The 16,883-nt window shown below is 43.3% G+C and overlaps 1 protein-coding gene across 1 annotated transcript in view; it reads left to right on the forward strand.

Moving 5' to 3' along the window:
- Positions 1 to 16,346, forward strand: part of ino80db (INO80 complex subunit Db) — an 84,348-nt gene extending 68,002 nt beyond the window's left edge. Inside the window, exons 8-9 of the mRNA XM_048598691.1 lie at positions 2,090 to 2,247; positions 4,599 to 16,346. Coding sequence (XP_048454648.1) covers positions 2,090 to 2,247; positions 4,599 to 5,890 — 1,450 coding nt within the window. The 3' untranslated portion in view covers positions 5,891 to 16,346. The remainder of the gene's footprint in view (positions 1 to 2,089; positions 2,248 to 4,598) is intronic.
- Positions 16,347 to 16,883: the final 537 nt, after the last annotated feature.

The following is a 16,883-nucleotide window of genomic DNA, read 5'->3' on the forward strand; positions in this document are numbered from 1 at the left end:
AGGAGCAGAAAGGCTGACGTTTCTGATGAAGGGTCGAGGCCCGAAACGTCAGCCTCTCTGCTCCTATGATGCTGCTTGGCCTGCTGTGTTCATCCAGCCCTGCACCTTGTTGTCTCTTACTGGTGTGTCCTGGCCAATATTTATCTATCAACCAACAGCACTGCAATTGCCCATCTGGTAATTATCACATTGCCATTTGTGAGAGTTCACTTTGAGCACGTTGGCTGCTGTATTTCCTGCACTTGAACAGTAACTACAAAAACTGTTCCATTAATTGTACTGCTCCTAAAGTTGTGAATAGTGCAGCTTAAAAATGCATGCCTTTCTTTCAATTGGTCAGATGCCCTGTGGTTGAAGGTCTTTTTTCACATGGGCCATTAGGAAGAATAATAATTTAGAATTACCCTCTGGTTGCAATGAGTTCTTTGAAAGCGTAGAGTTGAGATTTTCTCAATGGCTTGGTGAAAGGCAGAGTATTCATTTATATTTGGAAGTTGATGATGTTTCTGATGATACTCCCGTGAAGTGCTTTTAAAGTAACACTATGTTCTGACGTTCTTTAGAGGAGTATATTCAGATTCATTTTGACACTGAGCCATTTGGTAAAGGTTAAAGAGCTAAGTGTCATTGAGCATCTTAAAGTAGGAGCAACAGGCAGAAAGATAAAAGGAGAATTCCAGAGCTTTGGCCCTAGCTGACTGAAAGCATGGCTGCTGATGGTGGGTTGAAATGGGTGACTGAGGCATTCATGTCACTTTCCCTCCCTATCCTTACCAGCCAGTCATCGTCCTCCAGTGCCTCTCCACTGTCATCCCCAGCTGGGTCGGACTGCTCTAGTCTCATTCTTTTGTTATTATCAGAGCCACAGAATCACTAGTAATGAGGACTTCATTTACTGGAGCGTAGGAGATTGAGGGGTGACCTTTATAGAGGTTTATAAAATCATGAGGGGCATAGAAAAGGTGAATAGCAACGGTCTTTTCCCTACAGTGGGGGAATTCAAAACTAAGGAGCACATTTTTAAGGTGAGAGTAGAAAGATTTAAAAGGGACCTGAGGGGACGCTTTTTCTCACAGAGGGTGGTTCATATATGGAATGATCTGTCACAGGAAATGGTGGATGCAGGTACACTTACAACATTTAAAAGACCTATGGACAGTTACATGAATAGGAAAGATTTAGAACGATATGAGCCAAGTGCAGGGAAGTGGGACTAATTTAGATTGTGAAATTGTCAGCATGGATGAGTTGGACTGAAGGGTGTATTTCCACACTGCAAGACTCTGACTGACTGACTTTTCCACATATGCACTCTGCTACCTCTCAAGAATGTATCCTCATTCCACTCCCATATATATATTTCTGTAAGTGTGTTTTTAGTATATGGTTGCTGGAACACTTATCTACATCTGTTACCTCTCAATGTGCCTATTCCGTGGCAATCCTGCTGGTCTTCCACTTGGTGCCCTTCACAAACTTGAGGCCATCCAAAGCTCTGCACCGTTTGTTCTAATTGGCAGTAGGCAAGCACCATTCACTGTCAAACCTGTGCTTGCTCGCCTACATTGGTGCTTACAATTATCCTGAATATTTTCAAATCCTTCCATGAGTAGAGCCCTTCTTATCACTGTAATCTTCTCCAGCCCTGCAACTCTCGTAGATACCTGCACTTAGCAAATTCTTCATCCCCCATTTTAATTGTTCCAACATTGGTGGCTGTGCCTTCAGCTTTCTTTCCACACTAGCACTAGACTTTCTCTACCTTGCTTTCCTCGACCCCTACCTCTGACTAAACATCTGACCTAATATCTCATTGATTTGGTGGTCATCTTTTCAGATATTTTGTTACGTTAAAGGGGCTATATAAATATAGGTTGTTGTATTTTTCTCGATTTCAGTGAAGCTTGCAGCATGACTTCATAGAGACTCTGAAGGGGGTGAAGCAGTTACATTTACAATGAGATTTTCAAATCTGATTTCTCCTGTAAATCCTTGAGTTTGAGCATCTGTCCCATGAAATTTGGTTCATACCTGCAGGAGACACCACATATTGAAGTTGACCGCTGACCCCTTCCCTTTCCAAATGCAGGAACTCCTCAACTCCGGAACTCAGTGCTGATGAAATTCCTGACGACATCACCAATGAGATCACCGATATGCCAAATGACCTGGAACTGAATCAGGAAGAGTTGGCGGAGGTTCTTCAGCGATTGCCTGATGACCTGCAGGACTTTGACCTCTTTGAAGGTGATCTTCTAACCATCGTGTTCTCTTTCTAAACTGCTCTTTCCTGGGTTAATTCTTTTCTAAGGCAACCATTTTGTGACCACTCTGTGGACCTCACTTTCCAAGTTTGGACCCTCCAACACTGCTCAAGTTTTGTCATTTAGTTTTGCCTATCATGTCTGATTGCTTCTGAACTATGAAGTTCTCTGAATGAGAAGTATGACACGTGGTTTAAAGTGACCATTTACAAAACATAAACAAGCCCTAAATGTAGGCCCGGACCTCATCTCTGTGCTAAATAGACTTACAGTGGTTAAATACTTTCATAATTAATGTTTTACTGTGGTAAGATCTAGGGACTAAGAGCCAGGGGAGTGAAACTAAATGGGTGAGTCTTTGTAATAGGCTGAACAGTCTTGTCCTGTGCTGTACAATTTTTTTTAGTTCTCATGTGGGTCACAGTGTTTCCATTTCAGTCAAACTTTCTTTGATCCTGAGTGTTTGCAGATGAGATGGTTTCATGTTTACGTCAGTGTAGAAGGGAGGTCTCTTTAAAGCTTACAAAAATAGGTGATTGTAAACCCATCCCTTGGCTAGCAGTGACAGTATCAATGCGTAGTATAGATATGGTTTTGGACTGAGCCCCACAGCCTAAGCCATTGGGGCAGAAAGTTGGCCCATCAAGTCTGCTCTGCCTTTGTTGAGATCATGGCTGATCTGATAATCCTCAACTCCGCTTTCTTGCCTTTTTGCCCAACCTTTTGATTCCCTTGCTAATTAATGTCTTTCTCAACTTTGAATATATTTAATAACCCACCCTTAACAGCCCTCTGCAGTAAAGAATTCCACAGACTCACGACTGAATAAGAAATTTCTGTCTTGAGTGGGTGACCCCTCATTCTGACATGTGGAAGCAATCTTTCTGCATCTACCCTGTTAGAGTCCCCTAAGATCTCTAATGTTTCAATAAGCTCATCTAATTATTCTAAACTCCAAAGCGTACAGGGTCAACCTTCTCAAAACTCTCTCGTTAAAATCCCTCCGTATCTAGGGTCAGCCTCGTTAACCTTCTCTTGGACTGCCTTCAATGTCAGAATTCTTTCCTTAGTTCAGGAGACCAAAGCTGCTGATAGTTTCTTGGGTGTGGTCTGATTAGTCTGTTGCATAGTTCCAGCAAGACATCCTTATTTTCATATTGCATTAGCTTTGAAATAAAGGCTGAATCCTGCCTTAGGCTTGGAGCACATCATTTTTACTCAGCTAATTTTGGGCAGGGAAAATACAACTTGCCCAGAGAGAGGGGGATTGAATTTAAACAGGAGCAGGGACCTGATGCCACATCTGCCGACACACTGCCAAATCAGCACCAACTTTGAAGTGCTACCTGTATGCAATGACGTTATTCCTCTTACTCTGGGTTGGAGAAAGGAAGCAAAAGCAGCAAATTTGCCAGCCTATTTGTACAGAGCAAGATCCCTCAAACTTCATGAGCCTAAGAAAGGCAGACTTGCATTTAAATAGCACCTTTCTTGATCTCTGGGTGCCCTGAACTATTCTCAGTTGCTGACACTCTCACCTTTTAAGTTGGAATGTTCCGACTTAAGAGCCGAGTAATGGAATTGAGTTAAAATATGTCAGGTCTCTTCTTCCAGGCAGTTGCCAAATCAAATAACAGATATTAGGGGGTGACCACAAATTAATCATGCGAGCTGGATTTAAGGAGATTCTTCAACACACAAGGATGGAGGTTACAGAAAGTTCCAGAGGGCTGTGTGGAAGTGCAGGAGTAGGCCTTCGAGAAAGGGAAAGCAAAGCTTTGAAAGGATTTGTACAAATAGAATTCTATGTTGTTCTAGTCAGAACACTCGTGTACATCAGTGACCGTGGATAAGTGAGCAGAGGAACAGCAGTTTGAATGTCTCAAGTTTACATGTGTTACAGCAGCCAGTCTGTCACTGTGTAACAGTGGGTAGAGCAATTTGTGCTCATCTGTGACTAATTACTATTGGGGATGCAGTGATCGTACAGGTCTGTCACTGTAACACTGGGGTAGAGTGATGGATACGCGTATGTTACTGTTTAATACTGAGGTATTATGAGGTAAAGGTCTGGCACTGTAATACTGGGCTCCTGTAACAGGTTACAGGTCTGTCACTGTGTAGCATTAAGTGGCATCTGTAAGGTATGCAGGGCTACATGGTTAATTTAGGAAAGGGAGCAGGGAATCATCAGTTCAGTGAACTACAAGAGAGAATGTATCATCCGGCAATCCCAGACAGCGTGTCAGATTTGCCAAGGAAGTCTCTTCCCAGTGTTCTGTGCCACTTGTGCAGCGAAGTGACGCCCTTTTTGCTTTTGCCTCCACCCTCTAGGCAAGAATGGTGAACTCCTGCCAACTACAGAGGAAGCAGAGGAGCTGGAGCGTGCGCTGGAGGCGGTGACCTCGTACGCTGCCTCGTTGGAATGCCTGAGCTCCATTGGTGAGCTGGCGCACACGGACGGAGACGGTGACCAGGAACTTACGGGCAGAGGGATGGGAGTGTTTGCCGCTGCCGCCGCTGCAGCTGGGATGCCGGCCCTCAGCAGAGCGGTCAACAACGAACTGGGAGACCTCCTGAACGGCCGCATCTCCACCGAGAACTTCTCCAGCCTGGAGCTGGACGAGAACCTCCTCCATCACCCGTCTGCACTGTCCAGCCCGGCAGGCTCCCTGGGGAGTCAGGCCCAGGGCACCTACCCTTCCCCTTCGGATGTGGGCCTTTCCTCTGCCGCCTTGGTCAACCAGAGTGGCGGGCTGGCCGAGCGAGGCCACCAGTCACACTTTCCGAGCCTGCGGGGCGATGCCGGCCATAGCTCGCCCAGGGGCCACCTGCTGGGCAAAGCCGACGAGCTGATCTCCCCCCGGCCGCACTACGGCAGTGAGCACTCGCGCTCGTCTCCGTACAGCAGCGAACACGTGCCGTCGCCCTACAGCGACAACGCCACCCCTCCACCCCGGCCCCTGCCCTACCCCGGGGATAGCCTCGCCACCCCTACACCCCCCCCCCCCTCCTCCTCCTCCTCCTCCTCCTCCTCCTCCGCCACCACCACCACCACCACCACCACCACCAGCAACAGCAGCACGGCGCCCACCCCCACCCCTTACCCCCCTGACGTGACGCTGCTCCCTGCCCACGTCCTGCCAGCCCAGCTGGTCAGCCCCCGGCCCCAGTGGGGCACCATCAGCCTGAGTGACCCCGCCACCTTCAGCGGCCTGATATCTTCCGGGGCCGAGGGCCACTTGCTCTCCACCTCCCTCTCCACCCCCCTGTCCACGCCTCACTCGCCCTCCACGCGCACAGCCTTCTCCAGTGCCACGCCAGGCAGCGGCGGCGCCGTCCTCCTGCCGGGCCTGACGCAGGCTGGCTTCGGCGACGGCGGTGGCATCGTCACCTCCGTGGGACCCTCCTCGCCCCCTGACTTGCCGGCCTCCAGCCCCACCAAGCAGCAGCTCCCTCAGTTCAGTGCCGCCTTCGGCCCGCAGCTCACCTCCCACAGCGGCATCCCCAAGGACGTTCAGCCGACCCACAGCTCGATAGCGCCCCCGACGGGTTTCTCGGTAACTGCAGCTGCCGCCGCTGCGATCACGAACAATGTCACGGTTCCGTTTAGCGCTCCGCAGTGAGTTCTCCTTGGGATTGCTCTACGACGAGGCGCCTGTTCTTTGGCTTGTGAGCAACGGCTGCAACGTTCCCCTGGTTTTTCTACGGTGTCTTGAGAATTTTAGGGGTTTATGTCCAGCTTCTTTTTTTTTCTCTCTACCTGCCTAATGGGTGAAATCCGTTCAGGAAGCTGGTGATGAGATAAAAGTTGACACGTGACTGGGCAGAGATGTCAGCATTTCCTCACCCCTGTAATTTTTGCTCCTTACTGCTATTGAGCCGTTTCACTCATTGACTTTAATTCTCTCGATCCCCAGCCTGCTCGTTCACCCCCTGCCTTCAAATGTTAGAGCTGTGATCTGTCTTTTAAAACAGTCGTCATGAAATTTCTTTCAACCAACCGGATCCAAGTTAGTCAGCACACCCAACAGCTTGGGTTTAGCAGCCTCACTCCTTGCTTTCCCCCTGGCCCATGTACGTACACCCACTTGCCCCTTTCCAACATTTGCAGATACCTCTCCATCGCTGGCATCTCTGTCACAGTCAACTTTTCCAACCGAATGAAGGCGAAACCATGGTGGGGTGTTGAAGTATTGAGAGTGGACTCTGCCAACCTTTTACAGACATTGTCGTTGCTCATCCAGGTACTTTGCCAAGCAGCCGAGAGGAGTTCAGGTGACTTCCTTTCCATAATGCCAGGGCCTTGTGTGCTTTTTTGAAAAGGGGAATTGGTGACACTCTTCCCCCTTCCTCTTCAGGGCTAAAAGAGCGTAATACATTCAGTTTGAGTATATTTTTTATGTAAATACATTAGTACATTTTATGACAACATTACTTATCTATAAAACCATTAATGGCGCACTGTTAAATATCCGACTCAAAGGTAGATGTTTGGCTCGTTGAGGCTTTTCATATTAAAAGATCACATACACACACACGCACGCACACACACAAGCAAATAGATTCTGGATTAGATCCCATGATCTCTGCACATACATCCCCCAAAGTTGCTGTGAGATTCTTGAGCGAGGTGGCAGAACTAATTACAAAATTTGCTAAAATCCAGTCCTGAAATTTTGTCTAAAGCCTTCTTTGTGTGAACTACTAACATGGAAATCACTTCAGCCTGAGAGGCCACTTCAGGGCACTTTTTAAAAATGTAACAATTACACAGGCTTCTAGGTTCAAAGCGATGCTTGGGTGTTATCCTCTCCTCAGTCCAAGCATCGCAACTTTATTTTTCTTACCCTTTCTCTGCCTTCTCTTCCCAGACTCGTCCTCCTTCAACCCTGGGCTGCTATTCTAGCCCACAGCACCAGCAGAGATGCACAGGATGTGTTTATTGAGTGAGCAGCACCTGTTTACTGACACCATCAAATCCAATATTCTTCAAGTTTGAACCTGTTTCCATGAGAGACGCTACCAAATTTGGCAAAATCACAAGCTTTGGCACCTGTCTTAAATGTAAACAGACGCTTGGTTTACAAGTTGATTGCTAAATCTGAAGTTTCATTTTCATTAGTTGGGCGTGGAGGGAAAAGGAGAGCCTCCCCTTACTTCACTTGTTGGTGTTGAGAGATGCTCTGACCATTTCTAGGGCTGGTAGGAAAGGGAGGCCTGATTTTTCTTCTGACTCTGTGGCAGCTACACGTGGAACCTTTGTAAAGCAGGGATCTCGTGATCCTAACCTGCATCAAACCGCCTTAAGCACACGGGATCCCAATTTTCAACCCCCCTTCCCCCACCCCCCCAAAAAAAAACTTGGTCTGGCACTTTTGACAGCTGACACTTTGGTGGTTGGATCATAGCCTGGGATGTTCATCCCTGGCTCCCAGAGTTTAACTGTTTATTTGTTTAACTGTTGTATTACCGCAAGACCTGCAACACCAACTGGCACGTTGCCTTTATATTGCACCACAGTGGTGTTTACTGCAATGCACCCTGTCTCTTAACATGCCAAATATGTTCAATTTTTAGAGAGTAAACTTTATTTATGACAGAAGTGGTCTGAATGTGTATAAAATGTATTCTACAGGCTGTGCTTTTTTGCCTCCTGTACAGTTTTTAAATGATATGCTTCGATGAGGTTGCCCCAATTTTAACATTGTAAAGTAATTTCGTATCCTGCCTCAAACACACACGCGCACACAATGTATATAATGCACAAAATTTATCTATTTACACCTGAGAATCTCTGCAAACTGCAATCCCATCATTTGTGGTAACAGTACTGCTGAGAATTTGAGACCCCATAAATAGATGCTTGGCCCAGTTCCAAAGCACCTACATCCTTGGAACTTTTCTGCTCTCCTGTGCTTTCTCACAATAACAAAGGCAAAAATTGTCGGATGGGACAGAAGTTTCTATGAAACTTTGTCGATTCCTTGGGATCCCAGTGTGCGATGAGGAACAGCCACAGTCCCTTATGGAGAACCACCCTCCCATGTATCTCAAAAAAATTGCATAGGACTCCCAAGTGAGCTTGTTTCGTCGCAAGTGTGGGACAGACTCCTGTTTTGTAGACATGTCTTGTGGAAGGCCTATTGCAGTGTCTTGTACATACAGCACCCTTTTTAAAAAAGAATACACATCATGCATTTGCGTCCTCCCATTTTTATTTGAACACCCAAAGCTTGATAAACCTAATGTTCCCTCATCATGAAATATACAATCTACTTATTATATTGATAGTTTGCATAATTGATCACCGTAATGAAGTGCTTCAATATTGTGTGTTGGTTTAAATAGTGATATCTATTTGAATAATGCACTATATTAGATTTTGCATTGAAGTGAGGAGAGAAGTAGATTTCTAGCATTTGGCATATGGGTAAGAAGCTCTGACCAGGTAGCTCAATTGCTCTATATAACTTTCTGCTGGCTGTGTAGGGCTGAGGTCCCTTTGACTTTTGCGAGAAAGAAGGTGTGAAGGAGAATCACGTTTTAAATATAGGAGGGAAGTTGCTGCATTTCACTTCTTACTGTTCTGGTTGATGGGGTTGATGGTGTGTTCACTTTGTTCAATACTGGATACCCTTGCCTGATGTCAGATTGTGCTGTGTTAGTTTCTGTGCATTTGGTGACAAGAAGCTATCTTTTGTGTAATAGTCGACAAAAACTTGATAGATTTTACAAGAATCCTTCTCACTTATACTGATTTGAAAAATAAAACTTGAGCTTCCATTCACCAACCCCTGGAAATTAATATTCCCCTCTCCATAACATCTTTGGGCACATGTACTGTTCCACCTGAACCTGTGACACGCTATGTCTTTATCCCTAAATGCTTGGCCAGACTCCTTTCATCTGAGCTTTGGTTCTTTGATCTCTGACTAAGTCATGTGTAACATCTTCCATTCTGGACACTTTTAGCTGTACATCCTGAGCCAGTCATCTCTGCATTAATTTGCTGTAGCCGACTGACCTCACTGCTGTTGCTTCACCAAAAGATGCGTCATAATTTTGTTTTCGATGTTTCCTTTGTGAAATTTGACTCAGTTCAAAGAAGTTTCCTGCTTTTTAAATGTCCTGTCATTTTAGTATCGGTAATCCCAGTGCTGGTTGCATTTGAAAATGTTGAAATACATTTAATTGCGTTGACTTTGCTTTGGTAACTAGCATATATGGAGAAGTGTGTACTGTAGTATATTGGTTTGAATAGATTGTTTCGGGGTGATGGTGAAAAGAACGATTTAGGTAACAGTTCTTTTGAGAAATGTCAGTTCATTACCTTAAGTTAGGACTACCCTTGAACATTAGCTGTTTTGGATGAACTACTGTGGGGCTACAGAATTAGTGTGATCTTAAATTCTGGTTTTAAATGATCCTTCTTGACGACCTGTGGTGTAAAGGGAAGTGATGCTGGTTCTGTGCGTATTTTCAGTTTTCTGTGGAAGTTCTTTGATCAGAGACCTCTGCAGAGCCCTTGGGAAGTGAACATCGCGGTTCCAGCTTTCTGTCACAGAAATGCCACTTCAAGTCACTTGGTCAAATGTCACAACTTGCCTTGTGCCAGTTCTCCCTTGTCCATAAGTTGCACTTGAGTTAACTCCATGCTGATTTCTGGAAGCATTCAGACTGTATTTTGGATGCTGTCCATTCAGTAGATCGATAGCAAGTAGGTACTTGAGCATCTCTTTGGGGAAAGTCATCATATCATTGATTTGTTGTTTCATTTGATTGAAATTTGGATCTGAGTTTCATGTCTCTTGGACAGGGGAATAGAATGTTTAGAGCCATTTCTTACTGCAGTGAGGCTTTGTTTTTCTTTCCAGCATGCAATATTTTCAGATTTAAAAGTACTAATGAAATAGAACACTTGCAGTGAAAGGGAATCCCAGTTAGCTTGTTTTACATAAGATAGCATGAGGCTGTGAGCTATTGTATCTAGTATCTAGTAGGGATTGATGTGGATAGTTTCTGCAAACGTCCTAATTTGTAAACTAAAAATCAGCACTTTCCCTCTTTCTTGCTTGAACCTCTGAATGGGTCCTCGGTTCCAATAAATCAACTAGATTCAAAGTCTGGAAGTGAAATACAGTGGCTCATCAGTAAACAGGACATTAGAAACTATTCTTGTTTCTGGTTCATTAAGGTTTTGGTCTATATAACTGGGTGCAGTTCCTGTGTTATGTGGTTCTGTTTATTACATTGATTTAGCTAGTTTCTTGGCCAGGAAGGAACCAATTATTGGTGTTGTCTGGCAACTGGAATGCCTACCAGGATACCTAAGGTGATGAACTGTTCAGCAGCCATTAGTATCAATGAGCTGGTGCCAACATTTACACTTTGGATGTATTCTACTCGTGTGTATCTTCACACACTTAGGCAGCACAAGTAGTTGTTCAGTACTTACCAGTATAGTCCTGGTCACCTTGAAAAATAAGGGGATAGCCTTGAGTTGCTCTTTTGTTGAGACCTTTGAATGGAGCTGCAGCTGTCTTGGGGTGAACTCGGACTATAATGAGCTAGAAGTTTACTTGCAATGTGCAATACATCCAGGCTGGTGTGGTAGTCACTGTTCTCGATGTGAGGTAGCTGTGATCTTCAGGAGTCTCGCTGAGAGAAGCCCACAAGTCTCCAGACATTATCCTCTATCAACATGAGCACAATGGCAATGCACCACTTTGCTTGCAACCATGATCCGACTACCTTCAGATTTTATACCAAAGTAGTGGAATGGACAGTGTCTAGTCCCCATTTTTAAAAAGAAATATGATTATATTGAGATGTATTTAATAATGAAATTATTCTAATTTTAAAACCTTTGTCACCAGCATTTAGCACTGCTAGAGTATCCCAAACAGAGTCCATTCTTGTTATCTGTATATTTTTGGTATATTCTGTTGGACTTTCCTCAGTAGATGAGGATTTTTTAGTCCTTTCGGTTTCCCTTCTCGCCTCCCTGAGTCAGATATACAACCAATAGAAGTTTGATAGGCCCAGGGTGTCCATGGCTGATTTTGGTCACGAAATGTATCCAAACTCACCAAACTGTCAACACAGCATCACATCAACGTATGTCTACTCATGTTTCACAAGACATTGTCTCTGTATATTAATTGAATTGGTACATAGCATTTGCAAGGAATTAAGTAGAATGAGCTGTTAGTAATACAAGATTGTATAGGTAAATATGGATAAGTCTACCTCCGTTAAAAGTCCACAGCACCCTAATTCCATATCTGTCACCACAGACTTTGCCTACACCCCCTGACTGCAGCGATTGCTCTTTGGGTGAGCAAGAACGATATTGAATTTGCCCCTCACCAATCCGTGCCCTTGACCTGGAGATTGTGGCTTAGCTTAAAGCCATGCTTTGCATTTACCTTCTGCTATTTCACTTGATGGTTGCAGCTTTGAATGTTTTGATGATATTTTACAGTGTTGATCATTATTATTTAAATTGCTCCTTGGCTATTGTTCTATGCTTTTGAGTGCTACCCAAAAATCAAGTGACTTGATACTCCCAAAAACTGTGTTATGGTCAACGTATTGAATTATCTAGGGGAAGTAGCCCCCACCAGGGAAGTTTGTGTACAGCTTGAATGATTGAAGTTGGGAGAGGATTATTATGACTTGTCTTGTGTGCTGATGGTATAAACTGCAATATGCCCCCATTGTTTTGACTGTTCTGTTGAGATTCCAGGTGAACCTAGAATTGTCTGCAGTTTGACATTCAGCTGCTCTTTATAGTGATGAAACTTGCAATCTAAGGGATAACATTCAACTAATGCAAAACATTAGACGGACAATTTACAATGGACAGTCTTGTGCAAGACCATGTGAGGTGGGACATATAATACTGTAAACTTCCATTTGCCTGTAAAACGTGCCTATTCTTGTCTGTGCAGAGCCACACACTAACTCTGCATTGAAATGTTAGAAAAGGTTGAGGAAAGATTTGAGGTTTTGCGCAGCAGGTGATCTTTTCATCAAGAGTACAAGACCTGGAATAAAGGAAGTCATTTGCTGTTGAGTGAAAGTTTAGCAATGATCATACAATTTGATTGTATTAGAGAATAATTTGGATTGTTTAAAAGTCATGTCAAGGTGTTGGGTTGGATTGGATTTACCCACTTCATTTCAAAGCGAAATGGTGTAACTGCATTCCTTGGCACATGATCACCCCAGGGCATATGTCAGAGAACTAAAGAGAAAAACAGACCAAACTCAAACCAAGTAGTCATTCGACCAAAAAATAAAAGCTTTTGTCACCCATCTTTACTAAGAAACTGCACTAGGTACAGCTAGACTCAACTGTGGAGTGATTTGCTCTTGTAACTATTGGTCTTTTGATCATGCATTGAATCGGTATGCAGGATGGATCTCCTCAGAAAACTTGGTCAACTCATTTTAAACAGTGTGCAACACATTCTGTGAACGAGTGACATGAGACCCTGCACTCGATAAAAGGGGTCAGAACGTTAAGCAGTCACCAATTGCCTTTAAAATCTGGCAGTTTAATGCTGTTATGAGCTTCTACACTTAACTTCCCTTTTAAGACGGAGCTCATGTTGATGGGCAACTTTTAGACATTTAAATGAAATAACAGTGCAATGAAGAGAATCCACACTGAAGGCTGGTTTAGAAAATGAGCATGTTGGACTCCTGTAGTTTACTGCGCTGCGCAAGGACTCTCCAAGCCACCATTGCCATGCCAGTTGCGGTTGTTATTACTTGGCCAGTGTTCTAACCATGCTGTAATTGAAGATGAGATGGGACTGGCAGCAAACAGCTTATTTAAACAATCTGTACCAACTATAGGAAGAAAACCCATTGCCGAAAGTATAGCAAAGTCTGCTGATAATAGGATTATTTCTTCAGCAAAATGCAGTGAATGGAGGATTGCTGTATTTTGCTCTTGCACACAGTATCTAGTCTAATTCTAGTCAGTTAAAGCAATGATGTCTCCAGATATGATGGCTGAGGAAATTAGCCCAATCACCACCATTTTGTTTGGCATGATGGCTCAGTGCTCACATTCTCCCCTGTGTCTGCGTGGGTTTCCTCTCTCAGTCCAAGGATGTACAGGCTGGGTGGATTAGCTGTGGGAGATTTCAGGGTTACAGGGATAGGGTAGATGGGTGGGTTGCTGTTTGGAGGGTTGGTGTGGACTCTGGGCCAAATGGCCCACTTCCACTCTGCAGGGCTTCTATGACTCTATTTTGCCTTGTATATTTGAAGTTGTTCTATGTAATAAGGAAAGCAACAGTTTTGGCATCAGTCAATCTTGCTGCACATAGACTACTGGTTCACCTTCGCTGATTGGAAATACCTTTTTTAATTGAAGGAAGCAGTTTGTTTTTGTAATTATTTATTGATTTCTGCTGAAATTCTTTATGAATTTTTGCAAAGATTGAGACAAATGGCAATTTCATAATTTTAATTGTCATTTATATAAAACAATTGTTAAATCTTTATTTTTACAAGCGGTGTGTTGAATAAAAGGCAGCAGTCTGAAGGACATGCTTTCTTGTGCTTCACCAGCAGTATATCATCCCCCAGATGTCTTTTCTCCCATCTAGATCCAGTCTCCTCCTAATTGGGGAAGAGGGCAAGAGGGAAAGCATATTTCATGTGAAATATTTTTGATGCCATCTTCATGTAGCTCTTTGGGGCTACCAAGCATTCAAAGATAACAAGAGGAGAAAGCAGAAACAGTATGAGAAAGTAGTCATCTTTTAAACAGCAGGATATATGGAAAAGTTTGACTTTTTCTGCCATTTGATAAATTATTGGCACATAAGATGCCAGCTTTTATTCCTTTGTTTCAAAATCCTAATCCAAAATGTGAAGATTACAAATAAGGTAGAGGTACTTCATGTGGAAGAATAGAGAAGTCTTGTATGCCTCTTTCCCTGCCATACACTTACATGTTATCTGTGCATTTGTCCTACTGTTCTGGTTGATTGCTTAGTCAGAGATCTGGGCATGTTGGAGGTATACAACTCACTAACACTTTCTTAACAGTGCTGTTGTGATTTTGAACTTGGTGCAAAAACACAAGTTTTATTTATAAAACCTGTTCAGTTTTTTTTTAATATATACAAGACTTGACTAGAAGCAGATTTGAGGGAAAAGGGGGGATGCATACACGAGCTTCATTATGGGAGGTAAGGCTTGGATTTTATGGCCTTCGGCTGTCACCTCCATTAACTCCAACGTCTGGTAGAATTAGAGCCAATTAAAGTATTCCCTTTGCCTGAGGTCTTGTTCAGTGCTGAGACTTTCTCTGTCCAGAGGAATTTTGACGAGCAGTGGGTGCTTGCCAGTCTTGGTAACATGATCGCATAACCTTGGCATTACAGTGTGATGTGTATGTGTATAAAAGATTGTCTTCAATTTGTACGAAGTGAGCCATGCCCTCAAACTAATTGCTCACTTGGACCCCCTCATGAACTAAAGGAATGTCACTTGACCCCCTGAATTGGCGGTCCTGCTTCAGTAGTATGTACAGCAATACACAAGGGGAGGACTGAAGACACAGCTTGTGAAATGAAGTTTAATATGACTCATGCTGGTCATGTGGTTTTTAAGATAAGCCAGACAGGCGGCAAAGGCATCAGTAAGGCCTTCATTACATTATTTAAGACACCAGCTAAAATGCTTCCAATTTTTAATGCAATTTGACAGTGAAGCCCCTGCCTACCCCCAAATAAGAGTGCATTGTTTTTAAGAACATGTATCGAGGCGGGCTGCATGATCCTCTTGGTGCCTTGACAAGAGCTCTCTCTTATCCATAGCCCATACCCCTTATAACGTGAGTCTCCAAAAAAAAAAGCAACTTTCCTTGCAAGGAGATCAATTTTCCAGTCAAAGAAAATGTACAGAATTGTCATTTGAAGCTATCCTTGTCTGTTTTTAAAATTCACAATAGTTCTTTCATTCCAAAATGCCTCTGAGTTCTCCAATATCGGAAACCTATTGGGGAAGCCACAATGTATAACTCACTGAACCGCATGCGCGCCCCCTAAGCTAGCTGTCGCCGCATCTTTTTGGCACCTTTCTTCAGGCCCTCTTCTGTCATAGATCCAGAAAACACCAACATGATTCGATTCTTTTCAGAGGCTGAAGCACTTGAAGTTTATTTTATGTTTAAGAAAATTCCTAGTAAGGTTGTTTAGGGAGAGGAGGGTAGGGAGTTGTACTAAAAGTGCTGCTGGGCTGTGTCTCTTATCACAATCTGTCTCTCACACTTGTTTTTCTGGAGGAACTATATTGTAAATGACTTTTGATAGCAGGGATCAGTGGTTTCAGGCTACATTTCATGCGTGATGTTCCTTTTATGCATATTGTAGAACTATGAGCTTTCAAAGCACTCATGAAGCCCCTAGACACAGTTTTGGGTGGGGACATCTTAAACAATTGCTAAATTTCACAAAGTCAGAGTCATTAAATGTAATCAAAAAAAATGCCTGAAGTCCAGGAGACGTTTATCTGGGAAATTCCTACAGGGTTGACCCCACTGTCCTCCCCTGTCCAAGCCCCCTCTTCAATCCTTACCCACTTCCTGACTCTAACTGGCTTTTGTCTGGAATCGCCCAGATTTAAATTTCTCCTATTTCACCACCATCCAACACAACATTATCATTCTCAACCCAGCCGTGCAGTTGGTTTGTGAGTATCAGGGACTTTATGGCAAAAAAAAGAGAAAGGAGCCCGTGGAAAAACACAATAGTCCTATAAACTGCTTCAACATTGAGAAACAGGAAAGGTGGCTCAAATTTCTTATATTCAATGAATGTACTGTATTTCTGTTTTTTAAAATAAGGCGAGCTAATAATTAAATTAGTCACCTTTTGTTATTGTCCTTGTTTAATTTGTTTAAGGTATTTTTTGTATACAAAAGTTTACATTTTTATGTATATTTTTCTGTGTACAGACTATGTAATATGTGTATAAACACTGTATGTAATATCTGTATATAGTGTGATAAATGATCTTTGTTTGGATGTACAAATAAAAACTTGCTGTGAAGAAAAGGAATCCAGCCCACGTCATGTTGGTATGTTAATTTGCAGCTTTTCATTCACAACTTTCCTTGAAATCATATAGCAAGACCTTTCAAGGTGCTTCAAAAGGAACTTTGAGACAAGTATTTAAGTGAGACACGAAAATGCCACAGCTCATAGAAGTGTGTTATGAGCAGCATCTCAATGTGGAAGGATACTGAATTTCCCCAGCTAAGCCCAGCAGACCACAGTAAAACTGGTTGAAGCAGAAGACATACCCACACGTGACAGTGGCTGCTGTTTGCTAATAACTGTTTCAAGGTCCAGTCTTTCTAATGAATGAGTGGGTAAAGGGGGTACTTGGATCAATTCAGTGGGATGGTCAGGGGTGTAGCCAGATGAATGGGTGTGTTATGGACCAGATCAAACTCCCTCAAAAAAAATACTAGGACGTAGCCTTATAGTAGAGGCAAGTGCCAAGCATTGCATTCTGGACGCAATTCAATTGGTCAAACTACTCAACATTAAGCAAAATACATTTATTCATAGACTATAGTTAAAA

This window comes from Rhincodon typus, chromosome 7 (genome assembly GCF_021869965.1).
Source record: "Rhincodon typus isolate 14 chromosome 7, sRhiTyp1.1, whole genome shotgun sequence".
Lineage (NCBI taxonomy): Eukaryota > Metazoa > Chordata > Chondrichthyes > Orectolobiformes > Rhincodontidae > Rhincodon > Rhincodon typus.